Source organism: Myotis nattereri (genome assembly GCF_964212035.1).
Source record: "Myotis nattereri genome assembly, chromosome: 3".
NCBI lineage: Eukaryota > Metazoa > Chordata > Mammalia > Chiroptera > Vespertilionidae > Myotis > Myotis nattereri.
In genome coordinates, this window is record NC_138077.1 from 45,564,614 (window position 1) to 45,590,465 (window position 25,852).

Sequence of the window (25,852 nt, forward strand, 5' to 3'; positions counted from 1 at the left end):
ATGCAAATTAACCACCATCTTTATTGGTGCTTAATTTGCATATCGCTCTGATTAGCCAATGGTGGGAGTAGTGAAGGTATGGTCAATTTGCATCTTTGTCTATTATTAGATAGGAATACATAATTAAACTTCCACATTTCACTAAATATTCTTGTTTTTAAAATATATTTTATTGATTTTTTACAGAGAGGAAGGGAGAGGGATAGAGAGTTAGAAACATCGATGAGAGAGAAACATCGATCAGCTGCCTCCTGCACACTCCCTGCTGGGTATGTGCCCGCAACCAAGGTACATGCCCTTGACCGGAATCGAACCTGGGACCCTTGAGTCCGCAGGCCGATGCTCTATCCACTAAGCCAAACCAGTTAGGGCTTCACTAAATATTCTTTGATAATAAACAATTTAAACAATTTTTAAAAGTCTGTCTAGAGTCTATTTTGAGATGAACTAAATTCTCTCTCCCCCAAATTGCTATTTATACTAGTATATCCCTAAACCAATGACTAAACAATCTGTTCTTCTCCGATTTATCTGTGGTATCTGCTTTATTTTTTCTAGCATGTTCTTATCAGTCTATTCCTAGGCTGTCTGTACTGTTCATTGACCTGGGGCACTGCACCTGTTATAGGCTCTTTTCTCTCTTTTTTCTGAGCCCTCAGGGCTTCCTGGATTGAGCCATAGCCTGGACCAGGGCCTCCAATGGAGACTAGCAGAAGTGCTTTCTATCTTGTTAATTTTTAACCCTGTCCCTGTTGGAAAACAGCTCTAACCCCCCCCCCTTTTTTTTGTATTTGCAGATGTTTGTTCATCATCCTGAGAAAAATGAGCCTTGGCCTCCAGACCTAATAAAGCACATATCCCTCCCATGAAGAATAGTGCTACATCCTGAGGACCTGGAACTCTTGCAGCCCCCGGGGATTACCCAGAGCAGGTAAGAAACACCCAGGGGTGTGGGTTCCAGAAGGCAGCAAAAGGGAACATCTCTGAATAAAAAATGGTGTGGTAGAGCGTGCTGATAAGGGTGACAGGGTCTCAATGTTCAGCTATAGCTTTGCTGTTTCCTTCATGTGTTTGTTTTTGGTTGATTCAGTGAGGGGTGAGGATAGGTGGTTTGCCTCTTTCTATACTCTATAAACACAAGATTTGAAGTTATTCTGAAAATCTACCTTTTTTGAACCCCACTGTGTGCCCAGTCCTGCATTTGATGCCACGCGTGCAGTGATAGATAGACGGGCAGGCAGTGGAGCCTCAGTTTGGTTGGGATTTTCTTTCTGTTGGTTCAGTGTTGATTTGTTCTCTGTAGGTGATAACATAAGTTGTCATTGTATTCTTCTAGAAGTCTGATGGGAGTTGTAAGGATTCATTGATACAGTCCAATCTGTTCAATAATTCTTTTGAGTGTCCCTTTTTTCCTAGACACTGCTGGGCACTGGGTTTCAGAAATGAGCCAGGAGGGGTTTCCCTCTGGCAGAGATCAGTGTGAAAAGCTGACACTGGATGCCAGAGAACAGAGCAAGAAAGGTGCTAAAAGGGAGGTGGGCTCCACAGGACGTTAGCAGAGGAAAGGTCATGCTGTCTGATGGCCAGACAAATGGACTAGGGGAAAGAGTGCAGTGGTATAAAGGCCTGTAAGCTTAATAGATTGGGAAATTCAGAGTTTGGTGTATTTTCCCAAAGAATTTGGGGAGAAAACATTTCCTGCCTTCTTCCTTTAGTTTGGGCTGCTTAGATTAAACTACTTCAGTCCCTATCTCTTTAGAGCACCTTGAGAGATGAGAAGGTCTTGAACCTCAAAGTGCCTATGACGAGAAGCTCCAACAGCTGGTGGGCTTGGAGTCTCAACAGAGGGTGTTGTTCAAGAGGGTTGGGAGGTATCTGATGAATTTCTTGAGGTGATGAGGGGACACAGATCCTAAAGGCTGAGGCTGTCTTAAAGTTGCAGATCTGTGTTGTGCCTGGCTGTGTGGCTGAATGCCTCTTTCTTGGGAAACTCAACTTTGGAGAGTAGGTGCTGGTGGAAAGCTGAACACCAACCCTTTCTGACTTTCTGGTCTCCAGACAGTGAATCAGGGCCCGCCTCCCTACCTTCTGTTTCATTTCACTCATCCACAGAAAAGTTAACTTCTAATTACACTATTTCCAAATTACTCATGCCACATTGAAAATTATTTACATTTAAAAAAAATCTCAGTTTCTTCAGCTGTAAATAGTACTAATAAAAATTTCCCTTCTTATCTCACAGGGCTATACTAGGTCTCATAAGTAGAACTACTGTGAAAGGGCTGTCTGAGTGGTAAACTGTGCACACAGGTAATGACTGCTGAGGTGCTGATGGTAAGGGTGGTTTCCTGTGATTGTCTGGCAGATTGAGTTGTCTCGCTAGTGACCCTGTTTGGTCAACATTGACTTTTCACTGTCCTTTATCACAAACTAGAGGCCCGATGCACGAAATTTGTGCAAGAGTAGGCCTTCCTTCCCCCAGCTGCCAGCACTGGCTTCTCTCTGGAACCTGGGATCTGGGCTTCCCTCTGGCCACCAGCAGGCACCCAGGATGTCAGCAGGCACCTGGGACCCAGGATCCCCTCGCATCCCCAGCTTGTCCGGAAGGTCATCTGGTCTAATTAGCAAATTATGCTTTTATTATTATAGATGCCTGTCCTTTTAGTGCAAATAAACTTTTAGAATCAGAGAGACCTGGGTTGGAATCCCGGTTCTAGCACTGATTAGTTATTGACTTTGGGGAAGCCCTGTGCTAAGCTTCAGTTTCTTCATTTCCTCAAATGGGGTATTTAATATCTACCTCAGTGGTTCCCAACCTCTTTTTGGCCATGTCCCACCTAAGCATCTCTAAAATCCTGGTGCCCCTTCCCCGTGATATATAATTCTTATTATTCAAAAAGTGAACTCCTATTCACGTGGAGGAAGCCTAAAAGGCCATTAACTTCGTCTAAACAAGCTTCCAAGGAACATGTCACCAATGAAAGAGAAAAACAAAAGAATGAAAGGACAGTTGAAGTACTAAGGAAGAAATCACTAAGAAATTGTCAAAAAAATAATTATAATATGAGGTGATATAAAAAAATAGCAAAGTTTCGAAACATAATAGAGAACTGAAATGCATAAATATGTCACACTATATATTTATATTCTGTATATGAGGCCCCAGAACCATAAGAAATGCAAAAAAATTCACTGTTAATAACTCATTCTCGAATTGCCCCCCTTAAAAAATCAAATTGCCCCCTGTGGGGCATGTGCCCCACATTGGGAACTACTGATATATCCCATTGTGTTATGGTAAAAATTAAATGAGAGATTGTAGGGACTTCTTAAATGCTATTTTCCCTTCTCTGATCTGCAACTGTCATAATCATGTGATTGGCTGTGTTGGGGTCTGAGGAAAATTGAGTTTCTCAGTTTTCTGATAATGTGACAAGCCTTCTCCATCATTTCTTGATTTCAAGTTTGAATTCTCTCTCTTTGTAAGGAAGGGACTGTAGATCTGTAGAGGGTTAGCCAAAGCCTAGGGGTGATTCCTTCCACTCATTATGGTTAATATGCCCATTTAGTTAGGAATGAGTTTAATGTTTTTCAAAAGATACAGATACTGTTTGAGGTCAAAGTGCTTTCATCTTCCATTCTGTTACACAATAAATTCTGGGTAAGCAAAGTAATTCTTTACACAAATATAAAAGGGACTATTCAGGCTCTATTTTCTTAGTGAAATCAATTTCCCAGAACTTCGGCAGTCCTGTACAGGAAGTAGTAAAAAGGACATGGATTATGGAATCAAGTCCACTTGGATTTGGATCTTACTCGGCTCTGTGATCCTAGGCACCTCTTAACCTCTCAGAGCCTCAGGTGGCTAATCTATAAAATGGAGATAGATGAGAATACTGTGGCTAGTGATGGCCAGGGCCTCTGCACAGCTCAGGGGATGTCTTCATATTAGACTGTCATATGTATATACAGTCCTTGCTGGAGTGGTATATCAAAGTGGCCTTGGTTTATGGTGACTTTAAATAAAATAACATCTTGTGTGCTTAATTCATCTTTGTGTGCTTCATTTCCTGAATTGGTCACTTATCTGCTATCTTACCAAGATTTCCTATCCTTTACCATGAGGTCAGCCAGCTTCCCAACACTTGATAGCACTGCCACAAGGCACTCCATAAAACTTCATTCAGTGTTCTGTCGTGAAGCTAACCCTAGCTCTTCTTCTCACTCTGGAGTCCAACACCGCTTAGACTCCTGAGGCACTGTCTGTGGCGAGAGATCTCTTTCTGGTAATTTTAGGATTCTGAGCCCCTTAGGATTTTTAGAGAGTTTGGGTTGTTGTGATTTAGACCAGTTAGCCTGCTCTTCCTTTTCTTCTATTTTTCAAGCATGCTGGCCTTAATTAACAGGTGGTGTAAGGCCTTAGGAACCTAATGATTCCTGAGATGTGATTCCTGATCTCAGGAAGTGCAGAGTGCAGTTGGGGAGCTAGACCAAGACAAGAGGAAGCTAAGATTCAGAGTGTAAAAAGGAATCACAGAGAACACAAACAGGAAGGGAGTGTCTGTCTGAGAACTGTTCTCTACATTCAAAACCCAAACTGATTTTTTTTCTTTTTTTGACAGCTGCAGGCCTGGTGGAATTCAAATCTTGTCACTCTAAATCCATTGCATGGCCTGTCACCCTGCCTCTTGCCAGTCACACTTGTCGATTTCCTTTACATCATTTTTTTTTTTGCATTGTCTTACTTTTTTAGGCTTGTTTTCCTGCTCAGAACAGAGTGGCTCCCTTGAATGCATCCTTCATTATGATTCACACCAACCTGAAGAAAAAATTCAGCTGCTGTGTGCTGGTCTTTCTCCTGTTTGCCGTCATCTGTATGTGGAAGGAGAAGAAGAAAGGGAGTTATGATGATTCCCTTAAATTGCAAACCAAGGAATTCCAAATGATGAGGGGTCTGGAGAAACTTGCCCTGTGGTCTGGTTCCCAGACTGCACTTTCGAGCAAAACCCAGGACCCCCACAGGGACAGCCAGGCCGTTGGCAGTCCTAAGAATCCAGCCAAGACCAAGCTAGAGACCATCTTCCAGGTGTGGAACAAAGACAGCTCTTCCAAAAACATTATCCCCAGGCTGCGGAAGATCTGGAGGAATTATCTGAGCATGAACAAGTACAATGTGTCCTACAAGGGACCAGGGCCTGGTATCAAGCTCAGTGCAGAGGCCCTGCGCTGCCACCTTCGGGACCAAGTGAACGTATCCATGGTAGAGGCCACAGATTTTCCCTTCAATACTTCTGAATGGGAAGGTTTCCTGCCCAAGGAGAACATTAGGACCAAGGCTGGGCCATGGGGCAGGTGTGCTGTCGTCTCATCAGCAGGATCCCTGAAGTCCTCTCAACTGGGCAAAGAAATAGGTGGGTTCTTTGGTGTTAAGATTGTTATCTGAACATGAGATTGTTGCCTCATTTGGAGTAGCTGGGCACAGACAAGACCGGAGACTGTGGTAAGTCTCCATGGACTAGCAGAGCAGGCCCAGGTCAGTATTTTTCAATTGCTGGTGAGCCAGAGGTGCCTCAGGGGCAGCCAAAAGGATGGGGATCCAGTCGCCTGCATCTTTATCAATTAGAATAGCTTTATTTTTATCTGTTTTGAATATTGGTGTTCTGAAAATTTTATTTGAAAAGAGAGTTCTACTGATACAAAGAAGCCAAATGTTATAATTGACATTTAAAAATAATTGAAGGACAGATCTCTACTTTATCTTCAGGTTCTGAAATGTGTAGGTTGTCTCTTTTGGCTCAAACTACCTGAGTAATTTTAAACTTTTCTGTTTGAAAAGAATAAACTAGAACAGGAATTATTATTATTGTTCCTAGTACCCGCCTGTCACCATACATAGCTATTATAGCATTATTGACTATATTCCCTATACTGTACTTTATATCCCCATGTCTATTTTGCAACTACCAATTTTTACTTCTTAATACCCTCACCTTTTTTACCCAGTTCCCTAATCCCATCTCATCTGGAAACCCTCAGTTTGTTCTCTGTATCTATGAGTCTGTTTCTGTTTTGTTTGTTTATTTTGTTCCTTAGACTTCACATATAACTAAAATCATATAGTATTTGTCTTTCTCTCTCTGACTTATTTCACTTAGCATAACACCTTCTAGGTTGATCCATATTGTTACAAATGCTAAGATTTCATTTTTTTAATGACCAAGTAATATTCCATTGTATATATGTACCACATCTTCTTTATCCATTTTCTGCTTTCATATCTTGGCTACTGCAATGAATGTAGCAGTGCATATGTCTTTTCAAATTAGTATTTTGGTGTTCTTCGTATAAATAGCCGGAAGTAGAATTGCTGAGTTGTTTTTAATTTTATAAGGACCCTCCATACTGTTTTTCATAGTGGCTGCACCAATTTGCAGTCTCACCAAGAGTGCATAAGGGTTCCCTTTTCTCCACATTTTTGCCAACACTTACTCTTTGTTGGTTTATTGATTGACATTCTGACAGGTGTGAGATGATATCTCATGGTTTTAATTTGTATTTCTCTGATGATTATTGATGTTGAGCATCTTTTCATGTATCTATTGATCATCTGTATGTTCTCTTTGGAGAAATGTCTATTTAGGTCCTCTGCCCATTTTCTAATTGGATTGGGTTTTTTTTTGCTTGTTTGTTTATTTGTTTTTGGTGTTAAGTTATATAAGTTCCTTATATATTTTGGATATTAAACCCTCATTGGATATATCATTTACAAATATCTTCCCCCAATCGATAGGTGTCTGATTTTTTTATGGTTTCCTTTACTGTGCAAAAATTTTTTAGTTTGATGTAGATCCATTTGCTTATGTTTTCTTTTGTTTCCCTTGCCTGAGGAGATATATAAAAAATATTTTAAGAGCAAAGTCAAAGAGTTTACTGTTTATGTTTTCGCCTAGGAGTTTTAAGGTTTCAAGTCTTACATTTAGGTCTTTAATTCATTTTGACTTTATTCTTGTATATGATATAAGAAGGTGGCCTCGTTTTATTTTTTTGCATGTATTTATCCAGTTTTCCCAACACCATTTATTGAATAGACTGTCTTTACCCCATTGTATATTTTTGCCTCCTTTGTCATAGATTAATTGACCATATAGGCATGGGTTCATTTCTGAGCACTCTATTCTGTTCTGTTGATCTATGTGTCTGTTTTTATTCCAGTATCATGACATATTGATTGCTATAGTCTTGAAAATATAGTTTGATATCAGGTAGTGTGATACTTGTTCTTCTTTCTCAAGATTGTTGTAGCTATTCAGGGCTTTTTGTGGTTGCATATAAATTTTATAATTATTTGTTCTAGTTCTGTGAAAAATACCATTGGTATTTTGATAGGGATTCCATTGAATCTATGGATTGCTTTGGATGGTATGGATATTTTAACAATGTTAATTCTTCTTATTCATGGTATATGCTTCCATTTATTTGTATCTTCTTCAGTTTTTTTTCTTCAATGTCTTATTTTTCAAGTACAAGTTTTTTATCTCCTTAGTTAAATTTATTCCTAGGTTGTTTTTTTGATGCAATTGTGAATGGGATTGTTTTCCCAATATCTCTTTATGATAATTCATTTTTGGTGTATAAAAATGCAACCGATTTCTGAATACTTATATTGTACCTTGCTACTTTACTGAATTCATTGATCAGTTTCAATAGTTTTTTAGTAGAATCTTTAGGGTTCTCTTTATATAGTTCTATGTCGTCTGCAAATAATGATAGGAATTTTTAATTTCAGTACTGTGGACTACCTTCAGGGGATTTATGAATCCCTAAAATGCTTGCAAAAATATCTGTGGATAAGGTATGTATAGGGTGTGTGTAAGTCAATTTGCATTTTCTAGGAAAAAAGACCATAGCTTTCAGTTGCTTCTCAGAGGGTGTGCAATCCCAAAAAAGATGAAGAGTAACTGGTTGGAATATATAAATTTGCTTTTCTTGGAATCCTTCATGGTTAATAAAGATAGAAAGTCTATCCATCCTTGTAAATGTGTACAACACAGAGCCTCAGGTTTATTCAAAACTTCGTAGTTCCCTTATTTTGAGGGAATGTGTTTTTCATTATTGTGAAATGAACCAGGCTAAAGAAAACAAAGCACAGGAAGTGTTGCTCTCTTTCAGCCTCTGGAAGGTACTGGAGCAGGTGAGGTCACATGTCTCCTTTTTTATTTCTTGCATATTACTGCCAGGAAAAATGGTCTGGAACCAAGCACAAGCTCTCAAAAGGAAGAAAACTAGACCCAAATTGGATTCTCTAGAGCAGAAAGAAGTGATGAGATCACATTTTGTACCTCCCCAAATAGGCAGCACTTACTAATAACAGCTGCCAAGATAACCAGCCCCACCCCGACTTTTGCTTTTTTGGTTTCTTTTGGACTGCATTCTCTAGAAACTACATGTGATTGGTTTTTGTTCATCCACAATGGAACTCAATTACTTGCTTTTGTCCCCATTTTTGCTCTACATGGTAATATTTAGAACATTCCAGGTGTTAGCTGATCCTCTTCTTCATGGCAAGTCATCAATGTCAGCCTGGCTGGGATTGTGTTGAAGTTTAAGGCAGAGTCTGATAACTTTTAGGAAGTGAAACTGTGTTATTTATTTTTATGCACTCATAAAAGTTTGGAGTGATTTAATATTAATTAAAATAATTTGTTTCTATAGTCTTTAGTTATAATTTTAAATATGTATTACATGGGAGCACTTTGATCCTGAGACATAAAAAAATTGCATGGTAGTCTTTAAATGTTCTGCCTTTTAAAGATATATCCTCTGGGAATTTAGTTTAACATATATTTTAAGAAGTTCATTCATTTATTCTTTTATTCATTCATGGATTTATCAACAATACTAAATAGGAACATAGACTATAAAGAGAAAAGGGAAAGGAAAGGCCTTTTGTTGAAGGCCTGTGAGTAACAGGCAGCATGCCAGGCCCAAAGCCTTTCCGCTATTCTTGGGATTTGCCTAGTTTGTTCCTAACTAATGAACATATCAGATGGTTTCAAATGACTTGCTCTTACAAATAGTACTGCTGACACGGTTTTGGAGTAGATAACATGTAACTACTCCTGCCCTCCAAGGGGAAATAACTTCAGGAATGAGACTAGAAGATCAAAGTAAGATAAGTTTTATGGCTCTTTTTATTTTTTTATTTTTTTGGTCCATTGTAAAATTATTTACCAGAGGGATTGTAATAATGTACTGTGTCCCCAGCAGTCCCACAAACCAGCCAGTGGGGGGCTCAGTCATTTTCAATTATTTTTTATAGGTATACTAGTACATGTAAAGTATCATAGATTTGTTTGAATTTTAATTTCAAACAATAGCATATTTTTTTTAATGTTATAACCAATAGGAGTGATGCTTATTGTGCACCTGCTGTGTGTCTAACATGCCTTGCTTACTCTTTTCATCTTCCCAGTCATCCTGGGAGGTACGTATGATTATTGTTCCCATTTTACTGATGAGCTAAAGAGTTGAGGCCTAAAGAGGTAATACAACTGGTTAACAGCAGACCGGAACTTGAAACCCAGTCATTGACTCAAAGGTCCTCATACTTAGTCCTTTTGCTCTTGTGCCTCATGTGACTGTAGTTTTATAAAAAACATTGGTATGATGTATCCCTTGTCAGGTTAAGAAAAAAATCCCTTGATGTTCTTGCTTACTTGCTCTCCTAGAGGAAAAAAGAGCATTCGAGTTGAGGCAAAAGCAAGAGAAGCAGAGGCTGCAGGGGAAAAAGTACAGAGTGTATTATGGCATCACAGATAATCCTGTTTGGCTGGGATGTGGGTTCTCATGGGCTATAAAGGACTGAGGAATGAGGCCAGGATGATGGCCAGGGCTCAGCTCTTAGAGAATGTTGAATGTCACAATAAGGACTTTGGGTTTCATTTCTTTCTTTCTTTCTTTTTTGTGGTGGGGGGGAACAGTGTTCATTTCTAAAGTCATGGAGAGATGTGGAAGGTTTTTGAGCAAGTGACAGATGGGATAATGTGCATTTAGAGAGATTTCTCACTTCTCTGAGTCCCCTTCTCTATGGGCACTGCTATATCATCTCTCCCTTATCAGAGACTGTTGCCACATCCAGGTGAGATGAGATGGGCCAGGCCTGTTTGAGCAGTCATATGGCAGTGGAAAGAGCAGGTGTGATTTGAGAGGCATTATGAGGTAGAAGACATAGAACTTGGTATCTAACTAGAAATGACCTTGATTGAGAGACAGGAGCTAGAATTTGCAGCCTGGGAGCTGGCTATAACATATGATAGGGCAGCATGTTTCTGGTGAGGACAGGTTCTGTATTGGATGTGCTGAGTCTCAAGTGGATTTCCCTAGGTCAGTGATGGCGAACCTTTTGAGCTCGGCGTGTCAGCATTTTGAAAAACCCTAACTTAACTCTGGTGCCATGTCACATATAGAAATTTTTTGATATTTGCAACCATAGTAAAACAAAGAGTTATATTTTTGATATTTATTTTATATATTTAAATGCCATTTAACAAAGAAAAATCAACCAAAAAAATGAGTTTGCATGTCACCTCTGACACGCTTGTCATAGGTTCACCATCACTGCCCTAGGTAGACAGACATCTATGCAATTGGATATATGCTTTTGAGAAGATTCAGATTTAGGGGTCATTTGTATCGAGGTGATAGTTGTGGTCCAGGAAAGAGGACTGATGAGAAAACATAGAAAATAGTTTACATATAAAGGACAGGGCAAGAATAGGACCAGGCCATCACCTCCCATTCCATATCCCGCCCCCCAACCCCCCCCCCCCCCATCGTGAAAGGCCAGTGAGAAGAACTGGAGGAAAACCACGAGTGGACCATGCAATGGAAGGCAGAGGGGTATGGAATTTTGGCAGAGTGAGCCCTTAGACTGAGGAGCTCAGAGAACATGATTGTTTATGTCAGGGCTCAGAAAATGTTTTCCATACATGACCAGAGATGAACTATTTTTAGTTTTGAAAACATACAGTATTTTTCACAACTACTCACCTCTGCTGTTGTAATGCAAAAGCAGCCATAGGCAGTAGTAAATGAATGAGCTTGACTGGGTTCCAGTAAAACTTTACAGAAACAGAGGTCTGGTCATATTTGGCCGATGGGCCATAGTTGGCCACTGTGAGCTACATATCTAATTTCCATAACCAGAGTCTGAATGTGGTCTTCCACAAATCTATCTCCATGCATAAAAGCCTAAGCGACCGTTTGACCATTTGACCGGTAGCTATGACGTGCACTGACCATCAGGGCAGATGCTCAACGCACAGGCACGGAAACATGGAACAGACTGATGAATCTCAGAGGGAAGGGGGAGGGGGAGAGCAGGAAGAGATTAACCAAAGATCTTTTATGCATACTAGGGACCTGGTGCACTGATTCCAAACTGGTGGCGTCTCTCGGTGTGGCCTGAAGGGATCAGGCCAAAACCGGCCCAGTGCATGGATTCATACACTGGTGGGGTCCCTTGGCCTGGCCTGAGGGGATCAGGCTGAATCTGTTCACCAGGCCTCCAACATCCCCCGAGGGGTCCTGGATTGCTAGAGGGTGCAGGCCAGGCCAAGGGACTCCACCAGTGCATGAATCCGTGCACTGGGCCTCTAGTCATAATAATAAAAGGCCAAGAGGTGTCACGACCAAAACGACCAAATGACTGGTCACCATGAGGTGCATGGAGCACATCTTGGGCCCTCCTCCGTGACCCACAGGCTCCAATCACAACAAGCCTGGCAGCCGGCGGGCAGGGGGGCGGCGGGAGGGTGGACGCGGTGAGGTGGTGGGCGGGTGGGCAGGGTGCAAGTGCGGCAGAGTGGTGGGCGGGCAGGCGTGGCGAGACGGGCACAGCTGTGAGTACAGCTGCAAGCACGGCTGTGAGCGTGGCAGGCGGGTGGGCGCAGCTGTGATCGTGGCTGTGATTGCTGCTGCAAACATGGTTGCAGCTGAGCCTGGCAGGGCCATGCAATATCATGGGCTGGGCCTCTAGTAGTTATATAATTCATTAAGCTAATTTGAAAATATAAAAGATGTTTGGTCCAAATTGTGATAAAATTTCTTTTTACCACAGTTTCCATCTATTTGGAGTTACTATATCTGAAGGCAGTAAATGTTCATGTATTTGTGAATTTATTAATGAGCTGATTCTGTTAAATCTTATAGTCAGTTATGTTCTCTGCATAGAATGGTCACCAGCCAAATCCTTGCTCTCTTTGGGTCTTCACACTGCTGTGTCATCTGGTCAAAATGTACTTCCCCGGGCTCTTCTCAGGCCCAGCCAGACTTTGGGTCTCAGCTAGAGGCATTCCCTGAAACATCACCCTATCTGAAGAAGATTTCAAAGGGTCTCTGTTACACAGCTCAGTTTATTTGTGTCATAGTATTAATTACAATCGGTAATTATCTTGAGTACTGGTTGTTGTGCTTCTTTGCTGTTTTTCTCCTTGCAGTAGATCACAAGATCTCTGCAGGCAAGGACTTTATCTTTCTTGCTCACAACCACTGTCTTCAGCACCTAGGACTATGTATTTATTGAAGGAACACAAAATTCCCTTTGTTATGGTGGGCACCAAGGACCTATTCTCAGCCTCCTGTGCTCCTTTTGCCCTTCTAAATCCACTCTACTCTTTGTGTCTGACCCTGTGGCCTGGAAAATTAAAATTTGGCACTGTGTCAACTGGCTTCCTCACACTCTGACTTTTATTGGGGGCTGGACAATAGAGGTGCTGGTATGAAACTGAGAAGAAGGGGGGTGAGGCCAGGCTATCTTTCTCCTACAGTCTCTTGAGGTAGAGTAACCACAGGCTGCTTCTTCCCCTTGACTGGTAGCCTCAGCCCTTTTCAAACAGCCCTCGCTGTCTCTGAGTCCTGCTCTTCCTCTTTCCCCTTCAGAGTCTAGAAATCAGCAGGAAGAAGGAAAGAAGGTTGGGGTATTGATTCCTTTCTTGCTGGCAGGACATTAACAGTAGTTGTATTTTAAAGCCCACAGTTTCCAACAGGTGGCCTGCTGCTTCTCTTGCCACATTAGCTGTAGGGTTAGTAATGGTTTCCTGCTGTTTCCAAACCTCGGGTATTGCTCCATTTCTTGCCGATTTCCTTAAACTCTACCTACAACTTTGTGAATAGTCCTTTTATTCAACACTTGATTGAATAATTTGAGTAATTCTTTCCCAATGGGACCCTCAACTTATTCATTTATCACCTGTGAAACAGGAAAGTTCACTAAGTGAAGTTTCTGTTGGATCTGCATTTCTGATGTGATTACTACTAGTCACCTGTGAAACCAGGGATTGATTCTGACAAAACTGCTGACAGTTTTGTAAAGATGCACCTCCTGCTCTGTTTGTAGTTCAGTGTGCCTGCTCTGTAAGCTGATAAAGAAAGTTTGGACTATGCACCTGTCATGCAACTTTCAAGTGCTTTTGGTAAGATTTTGTCCAAGGATGGATAATAGGGTTGTTGTGAAAGAGAGGTCTAGATTCCTGAGGTTTTTGCAAGAATGTTAGAATTGAAATAAAGGAGGAAGCTTTCATCCCTTAATTCTGTGGGTAGTCTCCTTTCAGATCATCTTGTTTTGAGTTACATGCCCACATCTACTCCCTCCTGATGTCACCTTTGTAGATAAACACCCAAAATAAACCCACATGCAGAGAAATAGAACCATGGAGGATTGGGTTGACCTCCAAATCTGTGCAGGTTTTAGTGGTGAACCCAAACTTGCTTGGCCAAGTACAGTTGGGATGAACTCTCATAGGATCACAGAGGCTTAGGGTTGGGATGAATCTTAAAAGTCATTAGTTCTCTCTCCCATGGAATTGGTCAATGCCAGTCAACTTCTCCAAGTCTTGCAAACTCTGCTTTAACAGCTGCATAGATGAGAGCCAGGGAATGAGTAGATTTTTTTAAGATGGTCTGTTTGATCTTGGCTAGATTTAGGACATTGTTTCTTAAAAAGAGCTTTTTTTTTAAGAAAAAAAGAAAAAATGGGGTTTAATTTAGCTCTTCTGTCCCTTCTCTGCCACCACCAGGTTGTTTGTGACTTTTCCTGGGTTGTTTGTGACTTTTCAGATTCCTAAATGGAACACTTAGATGTAGTCTTGAATGCCACAGTGAATCCTTCCCATTTGCTGGGCACTGCAAGCTTTTAAGAGTGCTATGGGGTGCTTTGCACTTGTAGGTTAGACTGAGCTTATGATGTGTCTTCATTTGTCTGACAGTGATAGAAGTGGCAATGCCAAAAGAGTATTTGGTTTTGCTCCTGTGGTAACTAGAATAGTGATTCCACTGGACCTGTTCACTTTTCCACTGTGCCTAAACATACTGGTATTATTGAATCGTTTTCAGGAATGCCATGATGTGGACTTCTCTAGCTCTTGTAGTGACCAGGCAGACAGGTAGTCATCTCTATCTATGAACTTTACCCAGTTGCACCATACGAAAATGATAACTTCTTCCTGTGTACCACAATGGGATAAAGATTGGGAAGTATTATTCTCACTCCCCCACAACTTTTCTCTTTCTGCATATTGCTGGTACTCATCACTTCTTGTTTCCTTGGTTTATAGATGATCATGATGCAGTCCTGAGGTTTAATGGGGCACCTACAGCCAACTTTCAACAGGATGTGGGCATGAAAACCACCATTCGCCTGATGAACTCTCAGGTAAAATTTCTTCATGCAGGTAGGGTTGTTTTGAAGAATAAGTGAGACAACCCATGCCAAGCAAGAAGTATCTGGCACATATGTCAGCAAATGTTAGCTACTCTAATATTTATGTGTGAGATGGGTATGGAGGATAAAATGGTGAGCAAAACAGATTTGGACTTGTTTTCATGTACTAACTGATACAATCAAATAGTCATACAAAGAAATTTAAAGTTGTAATTGAGAACCATAAAGGAGAGGGTCAAGATGCTAGCAGAGTCCATAAGAGATAAATTTTCCCTAGTCAAGGAAGTCAGGAAAAGTGAGGAGGAAGAGAAGAAGACAAGAAGGATGGTTCAAGAACTTTTTAAGGAGAGGCAACAGCGTAGGGAAGGCCATTTGTCTCTGAGAGGCAGAGAAATAGGGCAATCACTGTGGAGAGTTGACAGACCCAGAACCAGATTTTATTTTAATTTTTTAGATTGGAGAGAATTGAATATGCTTAACAGTCAATGGGAAGATAGTCACAAAAGGACAAATATTGTATGATTCCACTTATAAGAAGTACCTAGAGTAGTCTATTCATAGAGACAGAAAGTAGGATGGTGGTTTCCAGGGCTTTGGGGGAGGGAGGAATTATTGTTTAATGGGCACAAAGTTTCAATATGGAAAGATGAAAATGTTCTGGAGATGGCTGGTGGTGCTGGTTGAACAACAGTGTGACTACATTTTATGTATATTTTACCACAATAAAAAAATTAACTCAATAAGGAGAAACTACTCAGTAGAGTGAGAAACTGATTATACTAAAAAGAGGAGAGAAGAAAGTGAAGGGATAGAGGGGGTTGATCCAAAGCCCAGCCCTGGGTTAACCCCGGCAGGAGGGAGTCAGAAAGAAGAAGAATGGGCGGGCAGCTTGTAATGGAAGCATGAAAGGGCTTCTGTTTTCTCTGCAAACTAAGATGCAAGGCCATGTAGGAGGGAGACTGAGGGGGACAGAGGTTTCAGTAGAGGAGGCTTAAGCCTAGAAGGTTTTGAAATTGTCTTTGGGGAGAGTGGAAGAAGGAGTAAACCGGTAGAATGGAGTAGAATTTCCCAGCCATGCTGGCTACACTGAAGATAGAGAGCATGCATTCAGAGAGAAATCAAGCTCTGTTTGATTAGGGGTAGTGTGATTAGTAGGCAGCAGCAATAAAGAGAGGGAGCGTGGAGGAGCTCTGAAAATTCTCTTGGATTGGGGATGCAGCCTGCGTCTTGTGCATCTCTCCATGGTGTTCAGTGAGGAACTAAATCTCCATCCTAAAAAGATTCTGAAACTTTATTTAAAGCCAAGGTAAGGCTTCCTGGGAAGTAAGAGAGAGACTTTGATCAAATTCCTCCTTTAGCACTTTCTAGATGAGAGACTGCAGCAAATTGCCTTTTCTTTCTGAGCCTCAGTTCCCCTATTTGAAAAGGAGAAAAAGAGATGTTACCATGCAGGGTCTTTGTAGGAGCAAATGAAGTTAATAAACGTGGAGCATTTCACTCAGAGGCTGGTGTGCAGCAGCAAGTGCTCCGAAAATGGTGTGAAGCTCGCTTGTGTCTGTTGGGAAATCACTGTGCCTTCTCACCTCCCAGGCAAATGGGCCTCTTGTCTCCTGGCAGAAATGATCTCCAGGCTTAGGACCATTTGGGAGGTACCCAGAAGAAGGGAGATAAGACTTCTGCTAAAAGAATAATTTTTAAGAAAAAAGTAAGATCATGACTCTCATCTATACTAATAAAAGTATAGAGGCAGAGGCAGTTAGGGGCAATCAGGCAGGAGGGGAGGGCAGTTGGGGACAAGACCAGGCCAGCAGGATAGGGCCATTGGGGCGAGATCAGGTCAGCAGGGGAAGGCAGTTGGGGGCAACAAGGCTAGCAGGGGAGGGCAGTTGGGGGCAAGATCAGGCTGGCAGGGGAGGGCAGTTGGGGGCAAGATCAGGCTGGCAGGGGAGGGCAGTTGGGGGTGAGATCAGGCCATCAGGGGAGGGCAATTAGGGGTGATCAGGCATGTAGCGGCAGTTAGGGGCGATCAGGCTGGCAGGGGAGGGCTGTTGGGTGTGATCAGGCAGTCAGAGGCAGTTGGGGGTGAGACCAGGACAAGAGGGGGAGCAGTTGTGGGTGAGATCAGGCTGGCAGACAGAGGCAATTAGGAGTGATCAGGCCAGCAGGTGAGAGCAGTTAGGTTGAGTTCAGGCCAGCAGGGAGGGCAGTTAGGGGGGATCAGGCAGGTCCCACAGTCTGGGACCACTGACAGCGGTTGGGAGTCAGTGGTCCCAGATTCTGAGAGGGATGTCCCCCAAGGGGTACTCCATTGGAGAGGGTGCAGGCTGGGCTGAGGGAACCCCCACTTTGTGCATGAATTTCGTGCACCAGGCCACTAGTATAGATATAAAAATGAACATAGGTTAAGCAGTCTATTTTATTCATATGAGAAAACCAGGCAGATGTTCTAACCAATTCAGAGGAAAAGTAAAAATAGGACAAAGGAATGAAACTTTTTTCTGTGAGATGGGAAGGAGGAGGGGGGCAGTCAGTCGAAACTACTGGGCAAGGTTGAGTGAGCACGTCTCTTGTTAACTGCAGTTTACAGAGTTGTAGAACAGCTTCCAGAGAGTCGGACTCTTGATGAAGAGAAGGGTGTTCTGTAGACAATGCATCATCTTTCACTGAGCACGGCATTCTTTCCCTATACCTCCAGATCGCTGTGTCCCCTCTGCCAGGGCTGAGAGGAGGTGACCACACTCAAGAAAGCCTTTCCCAGTCCTCTTCAGGCACACCCACCCTCCTTCCTCTCCTTCCATAGGAGGCCTACACCTCTGGCTATTCCTTGAACACTTTTGTCCCAGGCAGCTCCATGATAGTGCTTCCTGTGATACTGATCTGTGACTGACATCTTTCTTTCATTGTCCTTCCTCATTGTCTGCCTTCTCTACCTTTTGTCCTGGTTGGCTACCCCCTGCTATTTTGTGTCTGTTTCTATGACTGAGTCCCACACAGAGGGCAGCTGGCACCCAGAAGTCACTGGGGGAATAGCTGTTGCTTTCATAAATGCTGCCTGGGAGCAGCTCATTCTCTCCCTACGCTGGGGAGTTCCTCCTGACAGCAGCTCCCACCTCCCTCATGGCACAGGGCAGCTTTTTGTGCACCTGGGCTGAGTCTGGGCAACGGAAAACAAAAGGTGGTTTTCTTATTGAGAAGATAGCTTTTTATAGAGAAGGGGCTCATGCTGTGAAGTTTCAGCAGATCTATTCAGGTGTGCATGTGCCAGGCATCATTAGGAGAGTCAACAGGAAAACCATATATAGCTCAACATGCATCTTTAAATAAATTAGATTCTGACTTTAAGTGTAAGAATGTTTCCTGAGACTCAGTTTAGCCCTTGTTGTGCACAGCAGCTCCATGGGACAAGAAGGCCCAGTGGCTTCCTTAGGTTGGAGAGAGAAAACCTAGGTCCTGTGTGTGGCCATAGTGTGTGCTGACTGGACTTTAAACAGACATTCACAGATCACTTAATGGGGCTCTTCTTGAGATAATAGCTGTTGCTACTTCTTTTTTTTTTCTTTTTCTTTTTTATTATTAGTTAAGGTATTACAAATGTATCCTCATCCCCCCCATTAACCCCAACCTCCCCCCCCCCCCCCGCCGCCCCACACACTCATGCTCCCATCCCCCTGTTGTCCATGTCCATTGGTTTGGCTTATATACATGTATACAAGTCCATCGGTTGATCTCTTCCCCTTACCCCCGCCCTCCCCTACTTTCCTTCTGGGGATTGATAGCCTGATTGCTGTTTCTCAGTCTTTGGGTCTGTCCCTTTTCATCAGTCTATGTTGTTCTCTATAATCCACAAATGAGTGAGATCATCTGGTATTTATCTTTCTCTGACTGGCTTATTTCACTTAGCATAATGCTCTCCAGTTCCATCCATGCTGTTGCAAAAGGCAAGAGTTCCTTTCTTTTTCTTTTTTTTTTTTTTTTAACCACAGCATAGTATTCCATTGTGTATATGTACCACAGTTTTCTAATCCATTCATCTGCTGATGGGCACTTAGGCTGTTTCCAAATCTTAGCTATGGTGAATTGTGCTGCTATGAACATAGGGGTGCATATATCCTTTCTGATTGGTGTTTCTGGTTTCTTGGGATATATTCCTAGTAGTGGGATCACTGGGTCAAATGGGAGTTCCATTTTTAGTTTTTTGAGGTAGCTCCATACTGTTCTCCACAGTGGCTGCATCAGTCTGCATTCCCACCAGCAGTGCAGAAGGGTTCCTTTTTCTCCACATCCTCTCCAACACTTGTTGTTTGTTGATTTGTTGATGATAGCCATTCTGACAGGTGTGAGATGATAATGCATTGTCGTTTTGATTTGCATCTCTCTTATAATTAGTGACTTTGAGCAGGTTTTCATATGTCTTTCGGCCTTCTGTATGTCCTCTTTCGAAAAGTGTCTATCTAGGTCCGTTGCCCATTTTTTTATTGGATTGTTTATCTTCCTTTTGTTAAGTTTCATGAGATCCCTGTAAATGTTGGAAATTAAACCCTTATCGGTGGTATCATTGGCAAATATGTTCTCCCATGTAGTGGGTCTTCTTGTTGTTTTGTTGATGGTTTCCTTTGCTGTGCAAAAGCTTTTTATTTTGATGTAGTCCCATTTGTTTATTTTCTCTTTAGTTTCCATTGCCCTAGGAGCATTATCAGAGAAGAAATTCCTTCGGCATATGTTTGCGATTTCGCTGCCTGTGGATTCCTCTAGTATTTTTATGGTTTCCCGTCTTACGTTTAAGTCTTTTATCCATTTTGAGTTTATTTTTGTGTATGGTGTGAGTTGGTGGTCTAGTTTCATCTTTTTGCATGTATCTGTCCAATTTTCCCAACACCATTTATTGAAGAGACTGTCTTGACTCCATTGTATGCTCTTGCCTCCTTTGTCGAATATTAATTGGGCATAGTGGTTTGGGTCGATTTCTGGGGTCTCTATTCTATTCCATTGATCTATATGTCTGTTCTTGTGCCAGTACCAAGCTGTTTTAAGAACAGTGGCTTTGTAATACAGTTTGATATCTGGTATTGAGATCCCACCTACTTTGTTCTTTCTCAGGATTGCTGCAGCTATTCGGGGTCTTTTTTTATTCCAGATGAATTTTTGGAACGTTCGTTCTAGATTTGTGAAATATGCCGTTGGTAATTTAATGGGGATTGCACTGAATCTATAAATTGCTTTGGGTAGTATTTTTGATGATGTTGATTCTACCAATCCATGAACATGGTATATTCTTCCATCTGTTTATGTCTTCCTCTATCTCTTTTTTCAGTGTCCTGTAGTTTTTGGCATATAAGTCTTTTACCTCCTTAGTTAAGTTTATTCCTAGGTATTTTAATTTTTTTGGTGCAATGGTAAATGGGATTTCCTCTGTAGTTTCACTTTATGTTGCTACTTATTAAATACTGTCACTGTCTGAGAGCCCCTCCTTTCACAGTGAGAATCGTGCTTCTAACAACCTCAGCACATTTATTTATTTGCTCATATCTATAATACATCTAAAATGTTTTGCAAATTGCTTCACACATCTCTACATAAAACATACCTGCTAAAGAGAGTTAAGGATTTGTTTGGAGGTCTCACATCTTGCCCAAGACTGAGGTCAAATTATATGCACCTAAGTTACCTGGGTAAGTCCTTCTGTTTCTCTTCACAAAATTATTGAATTCATTTGAAATTCAATTGTATTCATTTTGTTTCAGTTTTAGATTTTTCTTTTCATTTGTCTTAATATATGCAGAATATAACATGCTTCCAAAATTCAAAACTATTCTAAAAGGTATATTCAGAGAGGGGTCACCCCCTCCCAAATTCCTTCCACCCTGTACCACCACCACTTTGTAGGTAGAAAAAAACTTTATTGTTTTCTGATTTATTCTTTTGTGTTTCTATTTGTAAAGACAATTTGAGGTATATATATATATTCCTCTTGTTTCTTACACAAAATATAGTGGATTCTATTCTTTACATTCTGCTTTTTCCCAATATATTCTGGAAATCCTATCAGTTCATAGAAATCTTTCTCATTCTTAAATATAGCTGAATAGTACTTCTTTGTGGATAAGTTTCATAGTTTATTCTATCAATTTCTTTTGGTTGGCCATTAAGTACTTTCCAACATTTACTTCCTCTAGTACTTTATAGCTGCTTTTGATGACTTCCTGTGATGCAGGGTAGAATTACAGGCCCCTCTGATTTGAAGTTTGTGGGGGCTTTCAATTTGTGGTGCCCTTCTCCCTGTTAGAGCACCTCTTGTCCAGGTCCAGTTTACCACGCCAGGCATTCCTTTAAGGCTCAAAGCCTGACCACCTTTTTTTAAATCTTCCTATAGCACTGACTCACTTTGCAACTCTGGCAAATTTGCAAATCTGGCAGCCAGAACACACACTTTGTTTTCTCATCACTTATCATTTTTTTTGACGTATTTAAATCTTTATTGTTGAGATTATTACAGATGTCCCTCTTTTTCCCCCCCATAGCTCCCCACCACCCAGTTACCACTTCAGGCCTTGCCACCCTATTGTCTGTGTCCATAGGTACTGCATACATGCATATAAGATCTTTGTCTAATCTCTTCCTGCACACCCCCCATACCCCTTTTCCTCTGAGAATTGTCATTCTGTTCCATTTCCATGCCCCCGATTCTATTCCATTCACCAGTTTATTCTGTTCATCAGATTTTTTTTTATTCATTTGATTTTTAGATTCACTTGTTGATAGATCTGTATTTGTTGTCACTTTGTTGTTCATAATTTTTTATCTTTTTCTTCTTCTTCCTCTTAAAGAATACCCTTCAGCATTTCATATAATACTGGTTTGGTGGTTATGAACTCCTTTAGCTTTTTCTTGTCTGTGAAGCTCTTTATCTGACCTTCAATTCTACATGATAGCTTTGCTGGGTAGAGTATTATTGGTTGCAGGTTCTTGCTATTCATCACTTTGAATATTTCTTGCCACTCCCTTCTGGCCTGCATAGTTTCTGTTGAGAAATCAGCTGACAGTCATATGGGTACTTCCTTATAGGTAACTGTTTTTCTCTTGCTGCTTTTAAGATTCTCTCTTTGTCTTTTGCTCTTGGCATTTTAATTATGATGTGTCTTAGTGTTGTCCTCTTTGAATTCCTTTTATTTGGGGTTCTCTGTGCTTCCTGGACTTGTACGTCTATTTCTTTCACCAGGTAGGGGAAGTTTTCTGTCATTATTTCTTCAAATAGGTTTTCAGTATCTTGCTCTCTCTCTTCTTCTGGCACCCCCATAATTCGGATGTTGGTACGCTTGAAGTTGTCCCAGAGGCTCCTTACACTATCTTGATATTTTTGGATTCTTTTTGCCTTTTGCTTTTCCGATTGGGTGTTTTTTGCTTCTTCGTATTTCAGATCTTTGACTTGATTCTTGGGATCCTCTCGTCTGCTGTTGGATCTCTGTATATTATTCTTTATTTCAGTCAGTGTATGTTTAATTTCTGACTGGTCCTTTTCCATTTTTTTGGCATTCTCACTAAGATCCTTGAAGGTTTCACTAAGTTCCTCGGAGGTTCGTAGAAGATTCTTGAGTAACCTTATAACTGTGGCTTTGAACTCTATATCTAGTAGTTTGCTTTCTTCCATTTCTTCCATTTGTGACATGTTTCTTTGTCTTCACATTCTGGCTGCTTCCCTGTGTTTGTTTCCTTTTTTTTGTTTTTTTGTTTCTGTGTATTGGGTAGCTTGAGTTGATAGAGTGGCCTTGTGTATTAGGTGTCCTATAGGGCCCAGTGGCTCAGCCTCCCCAATCACCTGAGGTGGACCCTCTTGGTGCACCCCTTTGTGGGCTGTGTGCACAGTCTTGTTGTAGTTGAGCCTTGATTGCTGTTGGTATCACTGGGAGGAATTGACCTCCAGGCCAATTGGCTATAGAGACCAGCTGTGACTTCAGTGGGAGAGCTGCTGTGCAGGAGACACCCTTATGGGGCAGGACTTGCTTCAGTGGGGCTTTGGTGCTCACTGAGTCTGCCCCTTGAGTGTGTCACTTATGGATCTGAGGAGTTGTAATCTGGTATGATTTCACACTGACCACTGGGTACACTGGCTCTTGAATCTCCCAGGAGGTGGAAAGTCAGCCACTGCCTGGGGCCACCCAGTAGGAGCTACAGAGATATCTGCAGATTCCTCCTCTTTATATTGGGTTTGGAAGTGCCCAGATGGGGCCCAGCTGTGAAGCAAGGCAAACTGGTGCTGGTGCCAGCCTTGGGCCCTTTATTGATAGCTTTGGGGCTCCCTGACCCAGCTGCAGCTTGTTTGACATGTTGTAGGCTGAGAAAGAACATGCCATTCATATGCAAAAGCCACTGTGCACAGCTTGGGTGGGGCAGTGTCTCAGGGAATCTCCAGGGCAGAGTGAACAGAAATGTCTGCCAGTCAGCCCTGCACCAGGGAGTTCCCAGCATGGGAACAATGACTGCTGCGAGCACTTCCATCTGGAAGAAAGCCACCCCTGCATTCATACCCTGATGCCAGATAGTCCAGTTTCTCCCCGTATCTGTCTGGGTCCCCCAGAGCCCGACACTGGAGCTCAGAGCAAGCAGGAGCTTGTAAATTCAGTTCTTTTAAGAGGAGCAGTTGGGTCTCATAGCAGACTGTGTGTCACTCAGCCCCAATTCACACTCGTTTTTAGAGCCCGTAGTTCTTACTGCCCATAGGGACTTCTTTCCCCAGCTCTGGAACCCTGGTGTGACTGGGACTCCTTGTTCCTCCAGGTGGCCTTCAAAGAGGTGATCTCCCTCCTGATTAAAAAAGTGGCACTCCCGCGTGCCGGACCAGCCTGTTCCACGCCTCCGCACCTCCTACCAGTCCCAATGTGCTTTCTTCTTTACCTCTCTAGTAGTAGTACTTCCACTCAGCTAGCTTTCCTGCAGTTCTGGATGATAGTTGTTCTGTATTTTAGTCTTAATTTTTGATGTGGTTGTGGGAGACAGCAAGTACAGGCGTTTACCTATGCTGCCATCTTGGTTCCTCCCCACTTACCATTTTGTAATCAAAGCTGCCTCTCATGGTCATAAAAGATCAGACAGACCTTGGTGGACATCCTAGCTCCATCCCTACTTAGCTTTGTGATCTTGGATAGTTATATAACATCTTAGAGCTTTCTTTTCATGCCTGCTTGGGGCTAGGAAATGTGAAGAATCAATGAAGAGACATTGACCTGGACTGTTGTCTGAGCAATATAACCACTAAGTCTAGATTCTGTAGTTAGGATATATCAATGTCTATGCATGCACGCATGCCCAGAGAGCATATTAGTTTCTTAAGGCTGCTGTAGCAAAATACTACTATCAACAACAGAGATTTATTTTTTCACAGTTCTGGGGACCAGAGGTACAAGATTGAGGTGCCATCAAAGTCGAGATCTGTTTCTGCCTTGTAGATGACTGCCTTTTCTCAGTGTCTTCCATGGCCTTTCCTCTGTGTGCATGGGTGTCTCTTCCTTTTCTTAAAAGGACATCAGTTTAATCAGTTTGGGCCTCATCCTTATGAGCTCATTTAACCCTAATTACCTCACTGAGGACCCTATCTTCAATATAGTCACATGGGGATTAGGGCCTTAGCATAAGAATTTGAGGGGGCAGGGGACACAAATCAGTCAAAAACAGAAAAAACCAAGATAGTCACAGTGGTAAGATCTGAAGAATGCAATTATGGCTGGTTATCATTTTCCTTTATATGTACATAGATACGTGTGTATATTGTATTTTCTAAATTTCTGCAGGCGGTATTTATTACTTTATGACTGGAAAAGTCACTTTAAACAGGTTGCTAAAACAACAACACTCCATCTCCCTGTGGTAGCCTTTTCCTGGCAGGTGTTCCTTGGAGACCTGTTTCTCTGGCAATGACTTTCTCTCCTCATCCAGAGGTCCCCAAGGATCCCTGAACTCAGGCCAGACTCTGCATGTGGGTGAGTACAGGCGCATTTGAGAGGAGCTTTATTCTTTCCCAAGTCCTTTCTGCTGCACTTGAAAAAGTGACAGAGTGAGATGTGCTCTGGGCACTGCTGGTCACCTGGGAAGGACCCTAGAGCAGCGGTCGCCAACCAGTGATCTGCGGACCACTGGTGGTCCATGAAGTCCAAAAGGTTGGTGACAGCTGACCTAGAGGATGGTAGTGTCCTATAAATGAGGCATCTGAGGTCTGGAGAGGGGAAGTGACTGAAGACCACAGAGTGGGTTGACCAGCCGTGGGCAAACTACGGCCCGCGGGCCAGATCCGGCCCCTTTGAAATGAATAAAACTAAAAAAAAAAAAAAAAAAAAAAAAAGACCGTACCCTTTTATGTAATCATGTTTACTTTGAATTTATATTAGTTCACACAAACACTCCATCTATGCTTTTGTTCCGGCCCTCCGGTCCAGTTTAAGAACCCATTGTGAGCCTCGAGTCAAAAAGTTTCCCCACCCCTGGGTTAGACTCAAAGCAGTCCCCCAATTCCCTGAGCACTTCTGAGGACTTTTTTTTTTTTTGTATGCAACTCTTTGAATCTCACTCATAGGGCTGCCAGAATTAATGTGGTAAGTTCAGAGCCATGTCTATTTAAGATTGAGGTCGGGGGGCTTGTGGCTTCTCCCTTTTCTGTCCACCAGATCCCAGCCCCTGCCACTTTCTGTTTCTCCTGGATAAAGCTAGCATTTATCTCCACCTCATCTTAGTTTCATGAATTACTTTTTCATTAGCCCCAAGTAGCTCAAGTAGTTCATTTCCCCTTTGGGTGCCGTGAGAACTGAAGGTGGCCCAGTTCCTAATAGTGCACTGGCTTGTTTGAATATCTTGTGGTTTGTGAAGGTAGCCTTATGGGAATAGAAAGAATACTTTGGAAGGAGCTGACCTCTGGTCCTGGCTCTGCCTCAGACTCACCTTGAAGCCTCAGACAGTCTCTCTTCTCTCTGGATCTCAGTTTAGCCTGAAAAGAATGGATTTGGATCTAGTCCCTCAAGGATCTTCCTGCTGTGACAAACAACAACTCAAACAAAAGGCAACATTCTTATAACACTTCCATAATCCTCGTCATGTGCTTTCTCTGCAATTTCCTTGCAAGAGCCATGGGTGCCGCATGCTACCCTCCTT

The 25,852-nt window shown here is 42.1% G+C and overlaps 1 protein-coding gene across 2 annotated transcripts in view; it reads left to right on the forward strand.

Moving 5' to 3' along the window:
• The first annotated feature begins 4,759 nt into the window (after positions 1–4,759).
• The window catches only part of ST6GAL1 (ST6 beta-galactoside alpha-2,6-sialyltransferase 1), a 31,684-nt gene continuing 10,591 nt past the window's right edge, over positions 4,760–25,852 (forward strand). The window contains exons 1-2 of one of the 2 annotated variants that reach the window (XM_081087015.1): positions 4,760–5,411; positions 14,613–14,710. In XM_081087015.1, coding sequence (XP_080943141.1) covers positions 4,805–5,411; positions 14,613–14,710 — 705 coding nt within the window. In that variant the 5' untranslated portion in view covers positions 4,760–4,804. The remainder of the gene's footprint in view (positions 5,412–14,612; positions 14,711–25,852) is intronic. The other variant, XM_081087016.1, reaches the window with a different exon arrangement.